Here is a 20,627-nt window from a genome sequence, read left to right on the forward strand (position 1 = left end):
CCCGAGCACACTGCCCGAGAGGTGTTTCAATGATAGCCGCCGAGTAAAATGATTTGCCTTAAATGGACTTTGATTGAACATAAAATAATGAAGTCTTAATGGTCAAAATGTGTCGTTGGTTTTCTGAGGTTGTATAAAGCATAATGGTGTTTAAAAACCTTAAAAAACTGATTTTATTCTAGCCGAAAACAAAAAAAAATTAACCAGTTAAACTCTATTTTACTATTTTGGGATTTCCGCCTGGATTTTGCCTACCCAAATTTTAACGCTTCCCAAATCCATATGCAGAGGTGTAAATGCAAAAATTTGGTATTATTTTAAAGAAAACCCTTTGAATTTTCATACAACGCTATTGAAAGTGTTTAAAATAACTGTTTACGTTTTCTGTATTATAATAAACACCTAAAAAAAAAAAAAGAGGCGCTTTTTGTATTTATGAACTCAAATTTGAAAGTGTACCTTTTAGGTTCTGTCTGGTCTAGCTTGCTGTAATTAATTTTGGTGGTTCCTGCAAATGTCTGTAATCATAGGAAAAAAAGAAAAATGTCTCTACCTTAATCTATGCAAAAGTTATTGTATTCCAACTGATGAGAGGTGCAGTACAAGCCACAGGGACCAATCATTGTTTTTATATTTCACTATTCTTTTGTTTGATCAAACATAATTCACTGTGTTTGGACCACATCAGACATATAAAAGGATTACTTATGCACATCACCTAAAAAACAGAGGAGAAATGGCCCTAAAGCGCACAGCATAAGGTAAGAGATGACAGCTGTCTGTGCTATCTGGGGCTGCTTATTGATCATAAATGTATTGTTTTCACTTTTGCGCCATGGAAACACCGCGATTCATTCGGCAAATGTTTGATATGTGAATATAATTCAGTTAAAGAATGCTAGAACCATATAAGAACTGGCAAGAGCTTTCATTTGACCTATAACTTGTATATCTATCATATGAAAAATATGAAAATGAACCAATGTAAAATACCCAGCTCGGGTATCCAAAATACTGTGTATTTAAGTGTAAATAACTTTTGTACAGTAGAATAAAAACTAAAGTGATCCATATGGGCATAAAATATATGTATATATATTTATAGATATATATATAGATTCTACACTTTCAAACGAAACCACTTATAGGGGTCTGGTGCAATGCTAGCCCTTTAAATCTTAAAGCGAAAGTCGATGACGTCACTGCAGAGTTTAAATGGTTAACACTTTCTCCAGAACAAAAATTGCTATAGGAAATACTGTGAAAAATTCCTTTTGGGAAATATTTGAAAAAGAACAAAAAAATCTACTAATAATTTTGACTTCAACTGTATATTGTAACAGTATGGCATTATTTTTGTATTGTCCCCAACACAATCAACTTCTTGTGATGCAAGAAGTAAACTGTACATTTTGTTCTGCTTTACAGTTCCTCCTGATGACCCTGTGATAATCGGAGCACCTGTGGTGAGTTTGAGGGCTGGAGACTCGCTAAACCTCACGTGCCACGCCAACAACGCCAAACCAGCCGCCTCCATCATCTGGATCCGCAATGGAGAGGTGATTAACGGTGCGGCGTACACCAAGGTATGACAGATCCAAGAGTATCGGCACAATACTGACACATTGTGCTTAATACACATACTGAAACTGTTGTCTTATTTAAATGTAACATAAATGTGTTCGAGATTAGAGGTCTGCATTCCGAATAAAGCGAGGTAGCGGTTGATAACTGGTGTAACAAGAGCGGGCGGACTAACGATATTCTCCAGTCCCAATTTTATTTCGGAACTGCATATCTGTGATTTGATTCATTCATATTAAGCACTGGTACATCCAGTGCTCATGACTGTTACACATGCTGACTGCTTGACCAGTGCTTTCTGCACATGCTATTATTTGTTTTGCACAGTCTGTGCATGCATTATCTGCAGGTCCTCAGAGCGGGCTTTAACAACATGGGAGAGTAAAGTGAAGATGCGCTGTCCTTCAGCTTGCGTTAGAAAATGGTCAGATTACTGGTAGAAAACCAACTTTAGGCAAGTCTGATGTTTGGAAGTCTTTTTCATGTGTTATAGACACAAATGGAAAAAATTGACCCTTTGCGTGGTGTAATGATACCTCAAAGTTTTACCCTTTAGCAGTAACAAGACTGGAACCTCAGGTTTAAGGCAGCACTTATGTCTCATCACAAAGGAACAAACAAAACTGACATTTAGCCTACAGTCCTTGCACAACCTACAGCTTTATCTGTTATCGCTCTCTTTTGATAGTACTCAATTTAAACAAGATTTTGGAAACCAGATCTAAATTTAGGTCGGGTCAGGTAGTGACCCGAAAATGATTCTGAAAAAATTTGTCCCACGCAGACCTCTATTCTAGTGTTGATTTAAGGCACCTATGTTTTCTAGAAATGTGATGTTTTTATGCTGAATGCTCAGATTCACCTATTAAGCCCAGAATATTTCAAATTTAAATTGAATGATACACTTTTTGATTAGTTTGATTAAGCTTTATGCCTGGATTTTGCCTACCCAAATTAAAAAGCTTCCCAATCCACATGCAGATTTGTAAATGTTAAAGTTTGGTGTCATTTCGAAGAAAACCCTTTGAATTTTCATAAAACACCAATGAAAGTGATTAAAATAATTGTATATATTGTCTGGTTTATAATAAACCCCTCCAAAAAACAGGCACTTTGAAAATTGAAACTCAAATTTCAAAATGTACCTTCTTGGTTTTGTGTGGGCTAGGCTGTTGTAAATAATTTTTGTTGGTTCCTGTCAGTAATAATAGAAAAAACTGTCACAAATACTATGAAATTCAATGTTTCCAACTTTTTCCAAAGCATTTTCTTTTGTGCTTAACGATGAGTAAATGCTAGTTTTTTGGTGAACTGTCCCTTTAAATAATTGGATGACCAGCAAAAGTTTCAAGAGCTTTGATCCACTGCAAATAAAGTGTGCATTGACCTAGAATTAAAAATAAAGTCTTATGCAGGTCTGTTTTTTAAGTTCAAGTTTTTATATGATGCTGAAAATACTTGTCTTTGAGAATAATTAACATTAACCAACATAAAAATTCAGATTCATGTTTTTGATTTAGTTCAGTGTGCATATTATACACAAACATGACTGAAATAGGCAGCATTGCGGCTCAGTGGTTAGCAGTGTCGCCTCACAGCAAGAAGATTGCTGGTTCGAGTCCCTGCTGGGCCAGTTGGCATTTCTGTGTGGAGTTTGCATGTTCTTCCCGTGTTGGCGTGGATTTCCTTCGGGTGCTCCGGTTTCCCCCACAATTCAAAGACTTGCGCTATAAGTGAATTGGGTGAACTGAATTGGATGCAGTGTATGAGTGTGTGTGTGCAAATGAGAATGTATGGGTGTTTCCCAGTACTGGGTTGCAGCTGGAAGGGCATCCGCTGTGTGAAAACATATGCTGGAATAGTTGGGGGTTCAATCCGCTGTGGTGACCCCAGAAATGAATGATGAATGAATGAATAAAACATGACTTATAGGTGTAGTTCACCCCAAAAAAGTAAGTTCTGTCATAATTTACTCACTCCTTGACTTGTTTCAGACTCTTATGAGCTTCTTCAATTGAACTCAAAAGTTGATATTTTGAAGAAAGCTGGAAACACGTAACCATTGTCTTCCATAGTATTTGTTCTTTTTTTTTTTTTAAATGGAAGTCAATGATTCCACCATTTATCAAAATGTTTTATTTTGAGCTAAACAATGAGTAAATGCAAATTTTAGGCTGACCTGCCCCTTTAAATAATGCTCAAAATGATTGTCTTTGAGAATAAATCACATTAACTAAGACAAAAATTCAGATTCATGTTTTTGATGTAGTTTGATGTGCCTGTGCCATGTGTTGGCATGGGTTTCCTCCGGGTGGTTCGGTTTCCCTCACAGACCTGCGCTATAGGTGAATTGGATGAACTGAATTGGACATAGTGTATGAGTGTGTGTGTTTGTAAATGAGGATGTATGGGTGTTTCCCAGTACTGGGTTGCAGCTGGAAGAGCATTGGCTGTGTAAAACATGTGCTGGAATAGTTGGCGGTTCATTCCACTGTGGCGACCTCTAAAATAGAGACTAAACCGAAAGAAAATGAATGACTAAAAATACGACTTAAACGTCAGAATTTAATGTAGATATATTCTAACTGATTATTTAAACATACATATGCTGCCCAAGAACGCTGTCTAAAATTCAATTTGAACAACACCCGAAAATGCTGTCTAGGTGAAAATCTCACTACGTTTAAAATACCGCCTGTGTGACTTTTTTTCTGCCTACAGTTGGTATTTTCAATATCACTCCTCTTTCAAACGACATAAAAAAAAAAAAGAGTCTCTCATGAAATCCCACACTCCGCCTGACTGCGTGTCCTCGAAACGCTCGGCTCTGTCAAATTAATGACAAGTGAGGACTAATTTTTAATTTAATCCTTGGGGCGAAGGGAAGCTGTAACGCAGTGCTTTAAATATGTCATAATGGAAAGACATTCCAGCGCTCCATTATGAATGTGTTCCTCAGCAATTTGCTCAGTTTGTCAGCTTTAGGGAGGAAATGGAGAGAGGAGGAAATGTGTTTAAAGGGCCGCCCGTGTTATGATTGGAGAGCGTAATCTGCTCGTTTTGAGCAAACCGAACCCCTCAGCGACCCACCAGAGAGAGTCCCTTCATTAATTAACCAGGCCTAATTTAGACACAAGCGAGCTAGACAGGTTACTTTTTTTTTTCTCCCCTGCTTTCTTACACTTGGGAGACTCTTTTAAATGCTTCTGAAATGATCAAGTGCCTCCATGAGATGGATAAAAACAAAGCTGTTCACGTCCCAAAAGTCAGTCAGTGTAAACGGGATATTAGATGAGAGACAAACGGCTCGTTTTAATGAAATCGGGAGTCTTGTAAAGCGCTGATTCTCGAACGCCGGGACACAGCCGTCTGCTGAAGTGAACGGAGTAAAGCACAGAGGAATTACTTAGGATTAATCTGTTAAACATGTTCAGAGGTGCTTCTTCAACCTCCCGCTTCTTCCGTTTTCACAGTAAATGTGTGTTTTTCCTCGGTGCGTCAACACGATCAAGGATGAATTGAGATTACGGGACGGCTTCACGCTGATTTTCAGCTTCATCTATTGAATTGTCACCACAGTAAGACAGAAAATCAACAGTGCTGACAAAATAGCCATAATACGTTTAATCACACACTCACACGCTGTTGTAGTTTTTTATTGTTATTTAGTTGTCGGTACTAATAAAGCCTACAACAAAATACTCTACAACTTGCTTTTTTATTTAATTACACTACTGTTCAAAATGGGAAATGTTTGGGGTTGTTTTTACATTTATTTTATTTTTTTAAGGTTGTTTCCTACCTGACAAAAGTCTTGTCATCGATCCCATTTGTATGAACAACAAATAATAATGTGACTTTTAGTTGATCATTTGGAAAAGTGGCAGAAGGTCGATTTTTTTTTTGCAATGAATAATCTGTTGAACTGCATCCTAACCATCACAAATACTGCAGAAGACCTATTAGAACCAACATGGAGCCAAGATTCTCCCAGAAATCAGTCAAGTTTGGTGAAGGAAAAATCATGGTTTGGGGTTACATTCAGTATGGGGGCGTGCGGGAGATCTGCAGAGTGGATGACATCATCAACAGCCTGAGATATCTAGACATTTGTGCTGCCTATTACATTACAAACCACAGGAGAGGGCAAACTACTAGGAGGCCAGCACTTCTTCTCATACTTCAGCCTCTACATCAAAGCTCCTGAAAGAAAAAGAAGGTCAAGGCGCTCCAGGATTGACCAGCTCAGTCACCATGACTTTATATTCTATACTGGATATTATTTCTGTTAATTGATAAAACTTTTGTCTAAGCAAAGTCAGACCTTACTGTCCTAATTAAAGAATTCAAAATCAAGGCATGATCATTTTTAATTTAGCTAAAATAAGCGTAATCTGGAGGCTTTTGCCTTTCATATAAGCCACTTCTGATACCAAATAATTAACTAGAAGTCAAGTTATTATTTGTTGTTCCTAAAACTTGAATAGGCAACAATATTTTTGTCAGGTAGTGTATATTCAAGATTCAGATATTTTCAGATGTTCAGATATCTAGGTTCTGAGATTCCAGACTTGTGTTTCAGCTAATTATAATCCTATCTTAACAAAGATGAAGTTATTATTTGTTGTTCTTAAAACTTGTAAAGGAGTGCAGTACCTTTGTCAGGTAGTGTATGTGTTATTTTGTTAACACTTAGCTACATTTCTATTCTGTTAAAACCATTATATGTCACTTTGGACCACAAAGTCAGTCATAAGTGTACATTTCTGAAAATTGAAGTTTATAAATCATCTGAAAGCTGAATAAACAAGCATTCCTTTGAGGGCAGTCACACAATATAAATCTTTCTATCAAAATGATAAATGATAATAACAGATTGTGCAATTAGGTCAAAAACGAAGTTGTTGTTTTTTTCTGTAAAATGTTGTATATTATATACCTAATAAATGTGTCTGTTTTTAGATCACATTCATTTTCGTTAGGATAGAATAATAATTAGCTGAAACACAAGTCTGGAATCTCAGAATCTAGAAGACAAAAATCTGAATACTTAATATATACTACTTGACAAAAGCCTTGTTGCCTATTCAAGTTGTTTAAACATCAAATAATAACTTGACTTCTAGTTGATCCTTTAGTATCAGAAGTGGCTTATATGAAAGGCAAAGGCCTCTAGATTACGCTTATTTAAGCTAAATTAAATATGATCATGTCTTGATTTTCAATTATTTAATTAGGACAGTAAGGTCTGACTTTGCTTAGACAAAAGTCTTGTCACTGAACAGAAATAATGTACAGTATAGAATATAAAGTCATGCTGCAGTGGAAACAGAATGAATATTGTGTCTGACTCCATCATGAGCTTGGAGGACTGCATTCATACATCTCAAATCACTTATTAATAAAGTCATCTGGAATGGCAAAGAAAGCGTTCCTGCAGGACTCCCAGTTTATTAAGATTCTTTGGATTCATCTTCAATGATGAAGATGTCTTCTTACCCCAGACATGCTCAATACTGTTCATGTCTGGTGACTGGGCTGTCCAATCCTGCAGCACCTTGACCTTATGCCTTTAAAGTTATCTAAATGTTCTTTACAAAATATTTGTACGGCACTTGATCTCTATTTAATATTGTGTCATAAAAGATATATATATAATTTTGACTTAAACCTTATATTTTTTGCTCTTTACAAAAAGTGTAACCGTGTGCAACATAATGTTTTTTAGGTAATGAGAAGGGCCAGATGGAATCTGCAGACTTTTTTTGCTATTTCTGTGGAGAATTTTGATAAAAGTCTGCGGATTTCTGCGGAATTATTTTTGGAGAATCATAACTAAAATCGTATTATATGAAAATAAATAATATATTTTTAACTTTTATTTAATGTTTAAAATGCAAATACAATTAGATTCACCTTATTTGTTTAATAATGCAAGTTTGTCATATAATATTTCTTGTAAAAGACAGAAAATATTACTTTACAAACTGCATTGTACATAAATCAGAGGAACATTTTCACATTAGTCAATAATATTACTGAAATTAATAAAAAAAAAACTGAATAAATATAGATACTCATGTAAATACAGAATTAATGATGTGCTAAAAATCTGCAGAAATCTGTGGAAAATCTGTGCACGCAGATTACAGGTGGGCCTAGTCATGAGTTACATACTGTATGTAAAAAATAATAACAAAAAGGGACATTTATATGATATAATGAAAAACGTAATGCTAATAAATGGGTAAAATCTGCTGATTTAATAATATAAATGTATATAAATTCCAGTTAATTGGTATTATTTGGCTCCACTGTGATCCATAAATAGAGACCTTTAATTTTTATATAATATATAAAGTCAAAGTCAGCTTTATTGTCAATTCAGCCACATGTACAAGACATATAGAGAATCGAAATTGCGTTACTCTCAGACCCAAGGTGCTTAACATTAATATAAAAAAATATAAAAAATAGTAGAGTTTAAGAAAAAGAAAAAGAAAATTTACAGTATATACATAAAATGTGGTCTAAAAATATACATAGGTAATAAAATTGTAAACAATACAGTGACATTAAGGGCATATAGCAAATGAGTGCAAAGTAAACCAGAGTTGTGCAGATAAAGAACAGTATAGTGCAGAAAGACTTATTAACATGATATAACTTTTAAAGAGAGAACACTTTTCAATTTTGACCTAATCACATCATTCATTCATTAATTTCCTTTGAGCTTAGTCCCTTATTTTTCAGGGGTTACCACATTGGAATGAACCGGCAACTATTCCAGCATATGTTTTACATGTCGGATATCCTTCCAGCTGCAACCCAGTAGTGTTAAACACACATACACTCTCACATTCACACCCTCGTAGACTACGACAAATTTAGTTCACCCAATTCACCTATTCACTCAGAGGAAACCCACGCCAACACAAGGAGAACATGCAAACTCCATACAGAAATGCCAACTGGCCCAGCCAGGACTCGAATCAGCTACCTTCTTGCTGTAAGGCAACAGTCCTACCCACTGAGCCACCATATAGTATATATTTTAAATCCGTTTTGATCTTCGCCAGCATGGATTAATGGTCTAAAGAAGTACAAATGTAGTGAGTTATACGATGTAATTATGATAATGTTTTACAGTGTGATTTAATAATGTTAATAAAACGAGCAGACGCTGAACTGTTCCATTCACATATAAAGAAAGCGTAAACGTGAACATTTTCACAACTAATGGCAGATATATATGGAAGCACAGGTGTTTCATTTCTCAGGAATCAGTGAAATATTCACACGTCTGCATGTTGGATTGAGTTTAACTTTGATTTTTGTGCCTGAAACTTTGATTTATAACCGAACACACTGAATGTCTAATGACTGCAAAGCCTCGTCTCATCATAACACAGTTACCTTTTAGAAAAAATGTCAGATGATGAAAGCACAAGAGATTTGAATTTTTCATTTTTTTTTCTTCTCTCTCTCTCTCTCCAGGAATGGAGCTGCACTCTTTTATTGCGTTATTTGATTAATTCCGCGAGAGAATCTGTCAGAGCTGCGAGGCAGTAGGGTGTTTTAGATGAAGTCAATATCCTTCAAATATCTGTACCAATTTTTTAATAATCTTTCCTCTATAAACACGACTGCTCCACAATGGCTTGAATAGAAGTGCAGGTAATATAACGCTGCTTTGTGAGTGATGTGTGTGTAACCTCTGCGCCGATGAAGAACTAATACTGAGGGAGCCTGATAAAGCAAACATGGCAGAAATACTTTCAAACCTAGTATGTATGTATCCATGTATTAACTATCTAATCTCTTTTTGCTATTATTATTATTACTATTCTGACTTATCCTATTTCTATTATTTCTATTATTATTATTATTATTATTATTATTATTATTATTAGTAGTAGTAGTAGTAGTAGTAGTAGTAGTAGTAGTATTTCTTCCATAGTCATTATTCAGGTTGTTGTTGAAGTAGTAGTAGTGGTAATAGTAATAGTTGTAGTCATTGTAGTAGTAGTAGTAGTTGTTGTTGATGTAGTTGTAGTTGTGGTAGTGATATTGGTGGTAATGGTAGTTGTAGTTCCTGTAGTAGTTGTTGTTGTACTTGTAATGGTAGCAGTAGTTGCTGTAGTAGTTGTCGTTTTGGTAGTGGTGATTTTTGTTGTAGTCGTGTTTGTTGTTGTTAGTAGTTGTGGGTGTTGTAGTAGTAGTGGTTGTGGTAGTAGTAGTTGTAGTAGTTGTTGTGGTATTGGTAGTTGTTGTAGTTGTGGTGATGAAGGTAGTAGTAGTAGTAGTATTTGTTGTTTTTGCTGTAGTTGTGGATGTTGTGGTAGTAGTAGTGGTAGTAGTAGTTGTCGTAGTTGTGGTTGTGGTAGTAGTTTTTGTTTTTGTTGTGGTGGTGGTGATGGTAGTAGTAGTAGTAGTAGTAGTAGTAGTTGCTGTTGTAGTTGTAGTAGTTTTGGGGGTGGTGGCGATGGTGGTGGTTGTAGTAGTGTTATTGGTGTAGTTGTGGTTGTGGTAGTAGTTTTTTTTTTTTTTTTTTTTTTTGGTGTTGGTGGTGGTAGTGTTGTTGTCGTAGTAGTAGTTGTGGTTTTTGTTTTGGTGTTGGTGGTTGTGGTAATTGGAGTAGTAGTAGTTACTGTTGTAGTTTTGGTGGTGGTGATGGTAGTAGTAGTAGTTTATGTTGCTGTTGTTGTAGTAGTAGTTGTGGTAGTAGTAGTATTAGCTGTTGTTGTGGTTATGGTAGTAGTAGTAGGGGTGGTAGTGGTGGTTGTTTTTGTTGTAGTTGTGGTAGTAGTAGTTATTTTTGTAGTAGTTGTTGTATTTTGGTGGTGGTGACTATAGTAGTAGTAGTAGTTGTTGTTGTTGTAGCTGTTATAGTTGTAGCAGTAGTAGTTGCTGTAGTAATACATGTAGTAGCACTTTCTGCTGCTGTTTTTGTAGTAGTTTTAGTAGTGGTTGTGGTGGTAGTAGTAGTATTTGCAGTAGTAGTTGCGGTTGTGGTAGTAGTAGTTGTTGTTGTACTGGTGATGGTAGTGGTGATCGTAGTAGTAGTTGCTGTAGTAGTTGTGGTTTTGGTAGTGGTGATTTTAGTAGCAGTAGTAGTAGTGTTTGTTGTTGTTGAAATAGTAGTTGTGGGTGTTTTAGTAGTAGTGGTTGTGGGAGTAGTAGTGGAAGTAGTAGTAGTTGTTGTTGTCGTAGTTTTGGTTATGTTAGTAGTTGTTGTTTTTGTTTTTGTTGTGGTGTAGGTTGTGGTGGTGGTAGTAGTAGTAGTAGTAGTTGCTGTTGTAGTTCTAGTAGTTGTAGTTTTTTTGGGGTGGTGGGCATGGTGGGAGTTGTTGTAGTGTTGTTTGTGTAATTGTGGTTGTAGTAGTAGTTGTGGTTTTTGTGTTGGTGGTGGTAGTTGTAGTAGTGTTGTTGTCGTAGAAGTAGTTGTGGTTTTGTTTTGGTGTTGGTGGTAGTTGTAATAGTAGTAGTTGCTATTTTAATAGTATTAGTAGTTGTAGATTTGGTTGTGGTAATGGTGGTAGTAATAGTAGTAGTTTGTGTTGCTGTTGTTGTAGTAGTAGTTGTGGTGGTAGTAGTAGTATTAGCTGTTGTTGTGGTTATGGTAGTAGTAGTAGTAGTAGTAGTAGTGGCAGTGGTGGTTGTTTTTGTTTTTGTTGTAGTTGTGGTAGTAGTAGTTGTTGTAGTTGTGGTGGTGGTGATTATAGTACTAGTAGGAGCAGGAGTAGTTGTGGTTGTGATAGTAGTAGTTGTTGTAGCTGTTAGCTGTTGCTGTAGTAGTATGTGTAGTAGAACTTTCTGCTGCTGTTGGTATATTAGTCTTAGTAGTGGTTGTGATGGTATTAGTAGTTGCAGCAGTAATTGTGGTTGAGGTAGTAGTTGTTGTTGTGATGGTGGTGGTAGTAGTAGTTGTGGTGGAAGTAGTAGTTGTTGTTGTGGTTGTAGTAGCTGTTGTAGTATTTGTGATGGTGGTAGTAGTAGTAGTTGTTGTAGTAGTAGTAGTAGTCATAGCAGTAGTTTTTGTTGCAGTAGTAGTTGTGGTTGTGGTAGTAGTAGTAACTAGCAGTAGTAGTTGATGTTGTTGTAGTAGTAGTTTTTATTAACGTTATTGTTGTTGTTTTTCCTTCATTATTACTCTCCTTACTTTATCATTACATTACTTGCCCACCACTCATTGGTTTTGTTCTATCTATGTTTTATTTATATCTATATTATTCACTAATTTTAAAAAAATTATGACCTGTGATAATGTGCTTTCTACTGTTATGCATGTTGTATTTTTTATGTTCTCATATTTATGTACTTTGACCTGTCCACTCTCAGAAATACTCTCAGGCCTTCAACGCCTGCTGATTTGGTGCTCGAGACTCAAGGGTTGTTGGGTATATGGTTTGTTCAGAGGTCTCCGACAGAGAGGAGCTGATTGCGAGGTCTGCGCTCCGTCTTTGACCTACACTCAAGAGCAATGATGGTCTATCGTCTTGAATTGTTAGCTTGTTTTTTGTGTGTAAAAAAACGAACTGTTGACCATCTGCGAAGTGCTGCACTTTGGGCTTATTTACGCTTAACCACTTCGCATGTTTTCTCTGATCAGACAGCTGGTCCACATGTGAAAAACATCAGGTGTGAATGTCCTCCGAGTCTGACTGAAAAGCACTTTTGAGACTCGTTCCAGATGCAACTGGACAAGTGTAAATTCTCATATGTAAATATTTAAATTATCGTTCAGTGCATGTAATTGATTTATTGGTTGTCATAGTAATGCTCTGGCATCCTGCACATTTGGTAGGTGCTATTTTTGACCAACTTAACTGAACTATTGTTTATAGAGGTGTCTGTTTCGTTAAATTTTCTTGCAGTGTTGCCATGCCCACTTATTTTAAGCATGTTAAGCAATGAGATTGTTGTTTAAGCTTGTGACCGTTCTTAAAAATCCCAGGGGAAGGTCATAATATTTGGTTTTTATGTTCTAAACATGTATTTATTTTATTTTATTTTATTTTATTTTATTTTAGTATTATTTTTTATTATTTATTTATTTTTTTATTTGTCTTTTTATTTATTTGTTTTTTGTTTATTTATCTTTTTATGTATTTATTTGTCTAATTCTTTCTTTCTTTCTTTATTTATTTATTTATTTATTCATGTATTTGTTTGTTTATTTGTCTTTTTATTTATTCATTTATTTGTCTATTTTTTATTTGTCTATTTATTTATTTATTTATTTATTTGTCTGTGTATTTATGTATTTGTTTATTCATTAGTCTTTTTATTTATTCATTAATTTGTGTAGTTATTTATTTATTTATTTATATAATTATTTATTTGTCAATTTATTTATTCATGTGTTTATTTATTTATTGATTTTTCTAATCATTTATTAATTCATTAATTTATTTATTTATATATTTATTTATTTGTCTGTTTAATTATTAATTTATTCATTCATTCGTTCATTCATTCGTTTATCCATTCATTTTCTTTTTGGCTTAGTCACTATATTAATCTGGGGTTGCCACCGCCAACTTATCAGGCTATGTTTTACGCAGCGGATGAATTTCCAGCTGCAACCCATCACTGGGAAACACCCTAACCATTTACTTTACCTCACGAGTTTTGTTATTCTGTTCAATACAAAGTAGATATTTTGTAGAATGCTGGTCGCTGGGACCCATTGACTTCCATAATAGGAAAAATAAATCTTCTTTTTCAAGATATCTTCTCTTGTGTTTGATAGAAGAACAAATACCACATAGATTACAAGTGGAGGGTTAGTGCAGGGGTGTCTAAACCCGGTCCTGGAGGGCAGGTGTTCCACAAAGTTTAGTTCCAACCCCAATCAGACACACCTGGGCAAGCCAATCAAGCTCTAGGCTTTCTAGAAACCTCCATGCAGGTGTGATGAAGCAAGTTGGAGCTTAAATCTGCAGGACACCGGCCCTCCAGGACCAAGTTTGGACACATTTTGTGTGAACTACCCCTTTATGCTCTAATAGACCATTTCAACGTGGTGACGTCATTGGCACATGAACATTTCCTGCTGGTTGTCAAACTATTTCGTAACGGTAACAAAAACAGTTCAATGGTATCCTAAAATTAAAACAGCTGTCATAACATTATCATTATGTGGCACTTTTTGGATTATTGGAAGCTATGGAAAATAAAAATGTACTACAGGAAATAGATTAGAGCCATTGTTGTTATTTACATCCCTTAAAATGATCTATAGGTGATTTGATTTTTCAGCAGCATGCATGTGGCATTAACAGTAATGCTTTGTCCACTTCTATAATCCTCCTACTTGAAATATCTCATAAAACAAAATGCAGAACAGTTATTCTTATTGATGTGAATTTGCATGTAGTGCTAAAATTGAAGATCGATTTCACATTAAGTTTACAAATACACATGTATATGGCCAAATACTACCTTCTGTTTGCTGCTTCCCAGTCAAGTTCAGCATTGATTTTAAGATGTTGTTCCTGCTTTTAAAGGTATACACAACTCTTCCCCAAACTATCTCTTAGGGTCTCATATATCGACCAGGTCACTCAGATCACGTAATCAGTCACTGTTGACTGTTCCAAGGTCTAAAAAGAAATCGAAAGTTGACCGCGCAATCGCTGTGGTAGCCACAATTGTGGAATAGTCTTTCCCTGTACATCTGAGAGACATTGTCTTTTTAGGGTTTTTGTAGCACAGTTGAAGACACATTTGTTTAGTTTAGCATTCAAAGAATAGAACTTTGAACTTTTGAAAAATAAAAAAAATTAGGCAGCAAAACTGCTTTCTGCAATGATAATAACCATTATGAATGACTGAGCACCAAAAAGTCATGTCAGAATGAGTTTTAAAAGATCATGCAGGGCTCAACTATAAGGACTGCCCGGTGGCCCAGGGCCAGCGTGAGAGACGCTTGGGACAGTCGACAGGATCATTACTGGCCCGATTGGGACAGTGCTGCCTTGTTACTAACATTTAATTTGTCTGCGACTATTTGTCAATTGCTTGCTTTTTAAGTTTGTGCGTTTAAGTCTTTAAATGTTATCTTCTCTGTGATGTCGTAAACACCATATTGCTTTCTGGTTCCTCTTCTCTGATTTGATGTTTTGAGCATCCTATTTTTTTCAGTAACCTGGTAACAACCAGTACAACAAAGAAACAGCAACATGGCAGCAACATCAAATTATAAGGCTAAAAGAAAATGTCTGTTTCTATAACGTCTTGCAAGTAGACATTTATGTGTGAACATCGCAACAAAAAAAATTAAGTGATGCTTTGCAAAGTTTGCAGTCAGTTTGACAAGTCAGCCACTTTTTGTTAAATAATTTCGAACCGCAATAAAATACCTCCACATTTTCTATACTGCTCTTTTTATTTGCATAACACTTTTATTAACAATTTTTTAAGTATTGAAATTCTAGATTGGCAGACTTTATTTTTGACACATTATGTAAAATTTGCGGCTAAAACATAGCTATTAACTTCCCTTTTTTTTTTTTTGGTGGGGCTTAGTGAAAATTTTGGCAGGGCAAGTAAAAATCTAAGCCACTTGCCCGATCGGACCAGTACAAAAAATCCTTAGCGTTGAACCCTGTCATGTGACACTAAATGATGCTGAAAAAAACAGGACTAAATTAGATTTAATATATACACTCGGCGGCCACTTAATTAGGTACACCTTACTAGTATCGGATTGGATTCTTTTTGCCTTAAGAACTGCCTTAATCCTTTGTGGTATAGATTCAACAAGGCACTGGAAATACGCCAACAAATTACTGGAAATATTGCAACAATACTCAGGTAGGCTGTAGCGTTGACACGATAATTGGTACTAATGGGCCCAAACTGTGCTAAGAAAATATCCCCCACGCCATTACACCACCACCAGCCTGAACCATTAATACAAGGCAAGATGGATCCATGCTTTCATTTTGTCGATGCCAAATTCTGACCCTACCATCCAGTTGTTGCAGCAAAAATTGAGACTCATCAGACCGGGCAATGTTTTTCCAATCTTCTATTGTCCAATTTTGGTGAGCCTGTGTGAATTGTAGCCTCAGTTTCCTGTTCTTAGCTGGCAGGAGTGACACCCGGTGTTGTCTTCTGCTGCTGTAGCCCATCTGCCTCAAGGTTGTACATGTTAATATTAACAGACACCTTAAGCTATGAATATTTTTTCAGATTGTCTAAAGAACAATTCCTTGTATACAATGATTTGCCTAGTTACCCTTTCCTGCCTAGTTAACCTAATTAACCTAGTTAAGCCTTTAAATTGCCCTTTAAGCTGAATACTATTCATTATAGTAAAATATTATTTACTGTCAACATGTTAAAGATAAAATAAATCAGTTATTAGAAATGAGTTATTAAAACTATTTTGTTTAGAAATGTGCTGAAAAAAAATATTCTCTCCGTTAAACAGAAAATGGGGGAAAAAATAAATGGGGGGCTAATAATTCTGACTTCAACTGTATGTGTTTGTTTTCTTGCAGACGTTGTTGCGAGATGGTAAAAGAGAAAGCACGGTGAGCACGCTCCACATCTCAGCCTCGAACATCGAGAGCGGTCAGCAGATCACCTGCCGGGCCTCCAACAAAGCAGCGCCCAACGGCAAAGAGGCCACGGTCACCATCGACATCCAGCGTGAGTGAATCTTCAAACATAATTAACAGTAGACACACAAGCTCAAGTTCCCCTTTCAGATCCCGCGACCTGCATTCTGTTCTGAGCGCTTCTTGTGTTTTCCTGTCTGCGCCGATAAATTATTCACATGTGAAAATCCGCTATGTGCTGTCCTATTTTCTTCCTCCAAACAGCCGTTGTGTATGCATGCGATCTGATGTCTGAGCACATGTCGTACTTCGCTGCACACAGACACACAAGGCTTGACACCATTTTTTTGTTGTTTTTAGTCTCGGAGAAGCATTTGTAAAAGTGACAGTTTCTCAGCATGCATGCAAAACAGGAAGACGTGTTTTTTTGCTAAGCTTTAAGCCGGTTGTTGTGGACACAAATGCTAATTGTTAGCTTTTAAACACTGAAGAATTGAAACACGAGCGGATCCTCTTTCCGAATGCGAGCGTTTTGCTTATTTTTATTTATAGCAGTCGTAAGCTTCGCTGTCAAAAGTGTATCTGAAAGCGGCGATATGAAAGGCCTTAACTAATTCAGCGCGAAGATTAGCATTTGATGAAATATTTCTGACAATGTATGCGCAGGGAACAAAGGCGTCCTTTCGGCTCTCTCAAGTGTTGAAAGATATTAGCTCTGACTAATAAAGCAGAAAATAGATCATATTGAAAGATCCACAAGTTTTGACAGCTGCTTTCTTCATGTCTGTAAAGTCGGTTTTATTGCCCAGAAGGAAGACGCCTCAGCACAATGGAGCTCAAATTTATGAATTGAAAGCGTAAAAATGACTGCTTTTTTTGCTCCTGTGGATTCAGTCCAAATCGTTTTGTCACGGAAAACAATGGAAAAGTTTTACTCTAAGCCTCTTTCCTCTCTGCGAAGCCTCTCATTGGTTAGGTTTGTTGATGTCATTGACATATGAGCGAATGAAATGCTTTTTTTACTTAATCACAATTGAATAAATCCAGGGGCAGCACAGTGACTTAGTGGTTAGCACTGCCGCCTAACAGCAAGAATGTTTCTGGTTCGAGTCCCAGCTGAACTAGTTGGAATTTCTGTCTGGAGTACGCATGCTCTCGCCATGTTGGTGTGGGTTTCCTCTGGGTGCTCCAGCTCCCCCCACAGTCTAAAGACATGCGCTACAAGTGAATTGAATTAACTAAATTGAGTGCGAGTGTGTATGGGTGTTTCCCCGTGCTGGGTTGCGACTAGAAAGGCATCCGCTGCGTAAAACAGAATAGTTCTCGGTTCATTTGTCTGTGGAGCTCCTGATAAATATGGGACTAAGCCAAAGGAGAATGAATGAATGAATGAATGAATCCAAATCAGTCAGGTTTACTTCTACTACACTATTGGGGGAATGTTTTTGAGGTCTTTTATGCTTAACAAGGCTTTAATGAAGGTATAGTAAAAACAACATAATTTATTTAATTATTATTACCATTTGAATTAAGTGATTTCTATTTGAATGCATTATAAACTTTACTTTATTCCTTTGAAGCAAAGCTGAATCAAAGTGCAGCTCCACAAGCCCCAAACCATGCAAGACGGTGGCGAGGAACAAAACTTTACCAATTGACAAACTTCTTGTGAAAGATCATGTGACACTAAATAATGCTGAAAAAATCATCTTTTCGTCACAGGACTGAGTTACATTTGAAAATACATTTAATGAGGCATTAATTATTGTAAAAATTCTATAATATTTCGGTTATGTAATGGTAATGGTTTAATTATAGTGAAAGTAAAGCAGCCAGTCAAGTTTATGTTATTTTGTAAATGTATTTTCATTTTAATAAAAATATATTAAACAAACTCAATTCATGTAAACATTTTGAAGAAAATGGCACGTTTTACTTTAGTTTTTAGCGCAAAGGCACTGCCATTTTGGAATATTGCTGTGTCTGATGTCATGGGGTTGGTTCCGTTCCCTCAGCTGAACAGATACAGTGGAAGGAAAGAACTGACACAAACACTACAGTGTTTAAAATTAGACTAAAGTCTAATTTAACACAATGACGTACATCGCAGAGCTGATGCAAGTACAAGCATCAATGTTGTGTCTAATATGTTCAAAAATGGATTTTCTATTTTTTTTTTAAATACCTTTTGTTTGATGCACTTTGGTCCACTCTCTCATGCTGCTCCAGCACTGCCTGACTGGGGTACTTACATTCAAACTAATGCAACGGTTAAAATCATACGAGACTTCATGCTTTACTAAGTCACGTCTGTGGATTAGACATACACTTACCGGCCACTTTTTTAGGTACACCTGTCCAGCTGATCGTTAATGAAGTTTCTAATCACCCAATCACATGGCAGTGACTCAGTGCATTTAGGCATGTAGACATGGTCAAGACGATCTGCTGCAGTTCAAACCGAGCTTCAGAATGGGGAAGAAAGGGGATTTAGGTGACTTTGAACGTGGCATGGTTGTTGGTGCCAGATGGGCTGGTCTGAGTATTTCAGAAACTGCTGATCTAATGGGATTTTCATATACAACCATCTCTAGAGTTTAGAGAGAAAGGTCTGAAAATGAGAAAATATCCAGTGAGCGGCAATTCTGTGGGCGCAAATGCCTTGTTGATGCCTGAGCTCAGAGGAGAATGGCCAGACTGGTTCAAGCTGATAGAAAGGGGCAACAGTAATAACCACTCGTTACAACCGAGGTATGTAGATAAGTATCTCTGAACCCACAACATGTCCAACCTTGAGCCGGTTGGGCTACAGCAGCAGAAGCCGAAGAGCCACTCCTGTTAGCTAAGAACAGGAAACTGAGGCTACAATTCAAACAGGCTCACCAAAATTGGACAATAGAAGATTGGGAAAACGTTGCCTTGTCTGATGAGTCTCAATTTCTGCTGCAACATTCAGATGGTAGGGTCAGAACTTGGCATCAACAACATGAAAGCATGGATCCATCTATCATCAATCTATTCCACAAAGGATTAAGGCAGTTCTGAAGGCAAAAGGGGGTCCAACTAGGTACTAGTTATGTGTACCTAATAAAGTGGCTAGCGAGTGTATTTCCTTTTCAAGTCGATAAACTCGATCTCTCAACATGAATGAAGGATGTAAAAACCTGCCATGGGAAAAAACAGTCTTAGTTTGGTTTGAACATGAACCGATGTGAGCAGCTGTGGTAGTGAAAAGTGAAAGTATTCACCCTAATTATGTCTGTACCAAACCTTTTTGAAACCATTGTTTAAACCCAGTCTGGCAGATTATAGCAGAGAGTAAACCAAACTGCATCAAACGATCTGTAATGAAAAGGGGTTATTAAATAAATATATGTTCATATATTACACACGCATCTCATAAATTAGGCTGTCCAGTCTTCATGTTCAGCCCATTTCTATCACTGTATCTGTTCTGTTGAGAGAACCGAACCAATCCTGTGACATCAGACACAACGATGTTCCAAGATGTTAGTGTCCTAGCTCTAAAAACTATAGTAAAACATGTCCTTTTCTTCAAAATGTTTACATTACTACTAGCTGGGGTTCCAGCTAACTCTATCAAGCCTCTTCAACTGCTCCAGAATGCAGCAGCACGAGTTGTCTTCAATGAACCTAAACGAGCACATGTCACTCCGCTGCTAGTCCGTTTGCACTGGCTGCCAGTTGCTGCTCGCATCAAATTCAAAACTCTGATGTTTGCCTACAAAGTGACTTCTGGCCTAGCACCTTCTTATCTGCACTCACTTCTGCAGATCTATGTGCCCTCCAGAAACTTGCGTTCTGTGAATGAACGTCGCCTCGTGGTTCCATCCCAAAGAGGGAAAAAATCACTTTCGCGAACGCTCACGCTCAATCTGCCCAGTTGGTGGAATGAACTCCCTAACTGCATCAGAACAGCAGAGTCACTCGCTATTTTCAAGAAACGACTAAAAACTCAACTATTTAGTCTCCACTTCACTTCCTAAGCTGCAATTGCCTCTTTGAATATCACACTAATTGTACAAAAAAAAAAAAAAAAAAAAAAAAAAAAAAAAAAAAAAAACTACTAACACTTCCCTTCTTAGACTTTACAGACCTGAAACTTGCCTTTAGTACTTATTCATTGTTGCTCTTAGTTGTGTAAATTGCTTCCTTGTCCTCATTTGTAAGTCGCTTTGGATAAAAGCGTCTGCTAAATGACTAAATGTAAATGTAAATGTACATTATTGATTATAATTATTTATGCTTACATAATATATATATATATTAATTATTATATATATTATTTCATATATTATAATATATTATTTATTAAATATATTTTATATTTAATTAAAATGGAAACCAGTTTACAAAATAATGTAAACCTGAATAACTTATCTTCCACTTTAAATGTAACTTTGTTGCACATCTCAAGTGCAGCGAAAGTTCTACTTTGTTCCATTTTGA

General features: G+C 36.4%; 1 protein-coding gene across 13 annotated transcripts in view; it reads left to right on the plus strand.

Annotated features, from left to right (window-relative positions):
• Positions 1-20,627, plus strand: part of kirrel3a (kirre like nephrin family adhesion molecule 3a) — a 532,195-nt gene that overhangs the window by 415,938 nt on the left and 95,630 nt on the right. For all 13 annotated transcript variants that reach the window (XM_073915104.1, XM_073915110.1, XM_068224013.2 and 10 more), the window contains 2 exons: positions 1,429-1,586; positions 16,098-16,248. In XM_073915104.1, coding sequence (XP_073771205.1) covers positions 1,429-1,586; positions 16,098-16,248 — 309 coding nt within the window. The remainder of the gene's footprint in view (positions 1-1,428; positions 1,587-16,097; positions 16,249-20,627) is intronic.

This window comes from Danio rerio, chromosome 10 (genome assembly GCF_049306965.1).
Source record: "Danio rerio strain Tuebingen ecotype United States chromosome 10, GRCz12tu, whole genome shotgun sequence".
Lineage (NCBI taxonomy): Eukaryota > Metazoa > Chordata > Actinopteri > Cypriniformes > Danionidae > Danio > Danio rerio.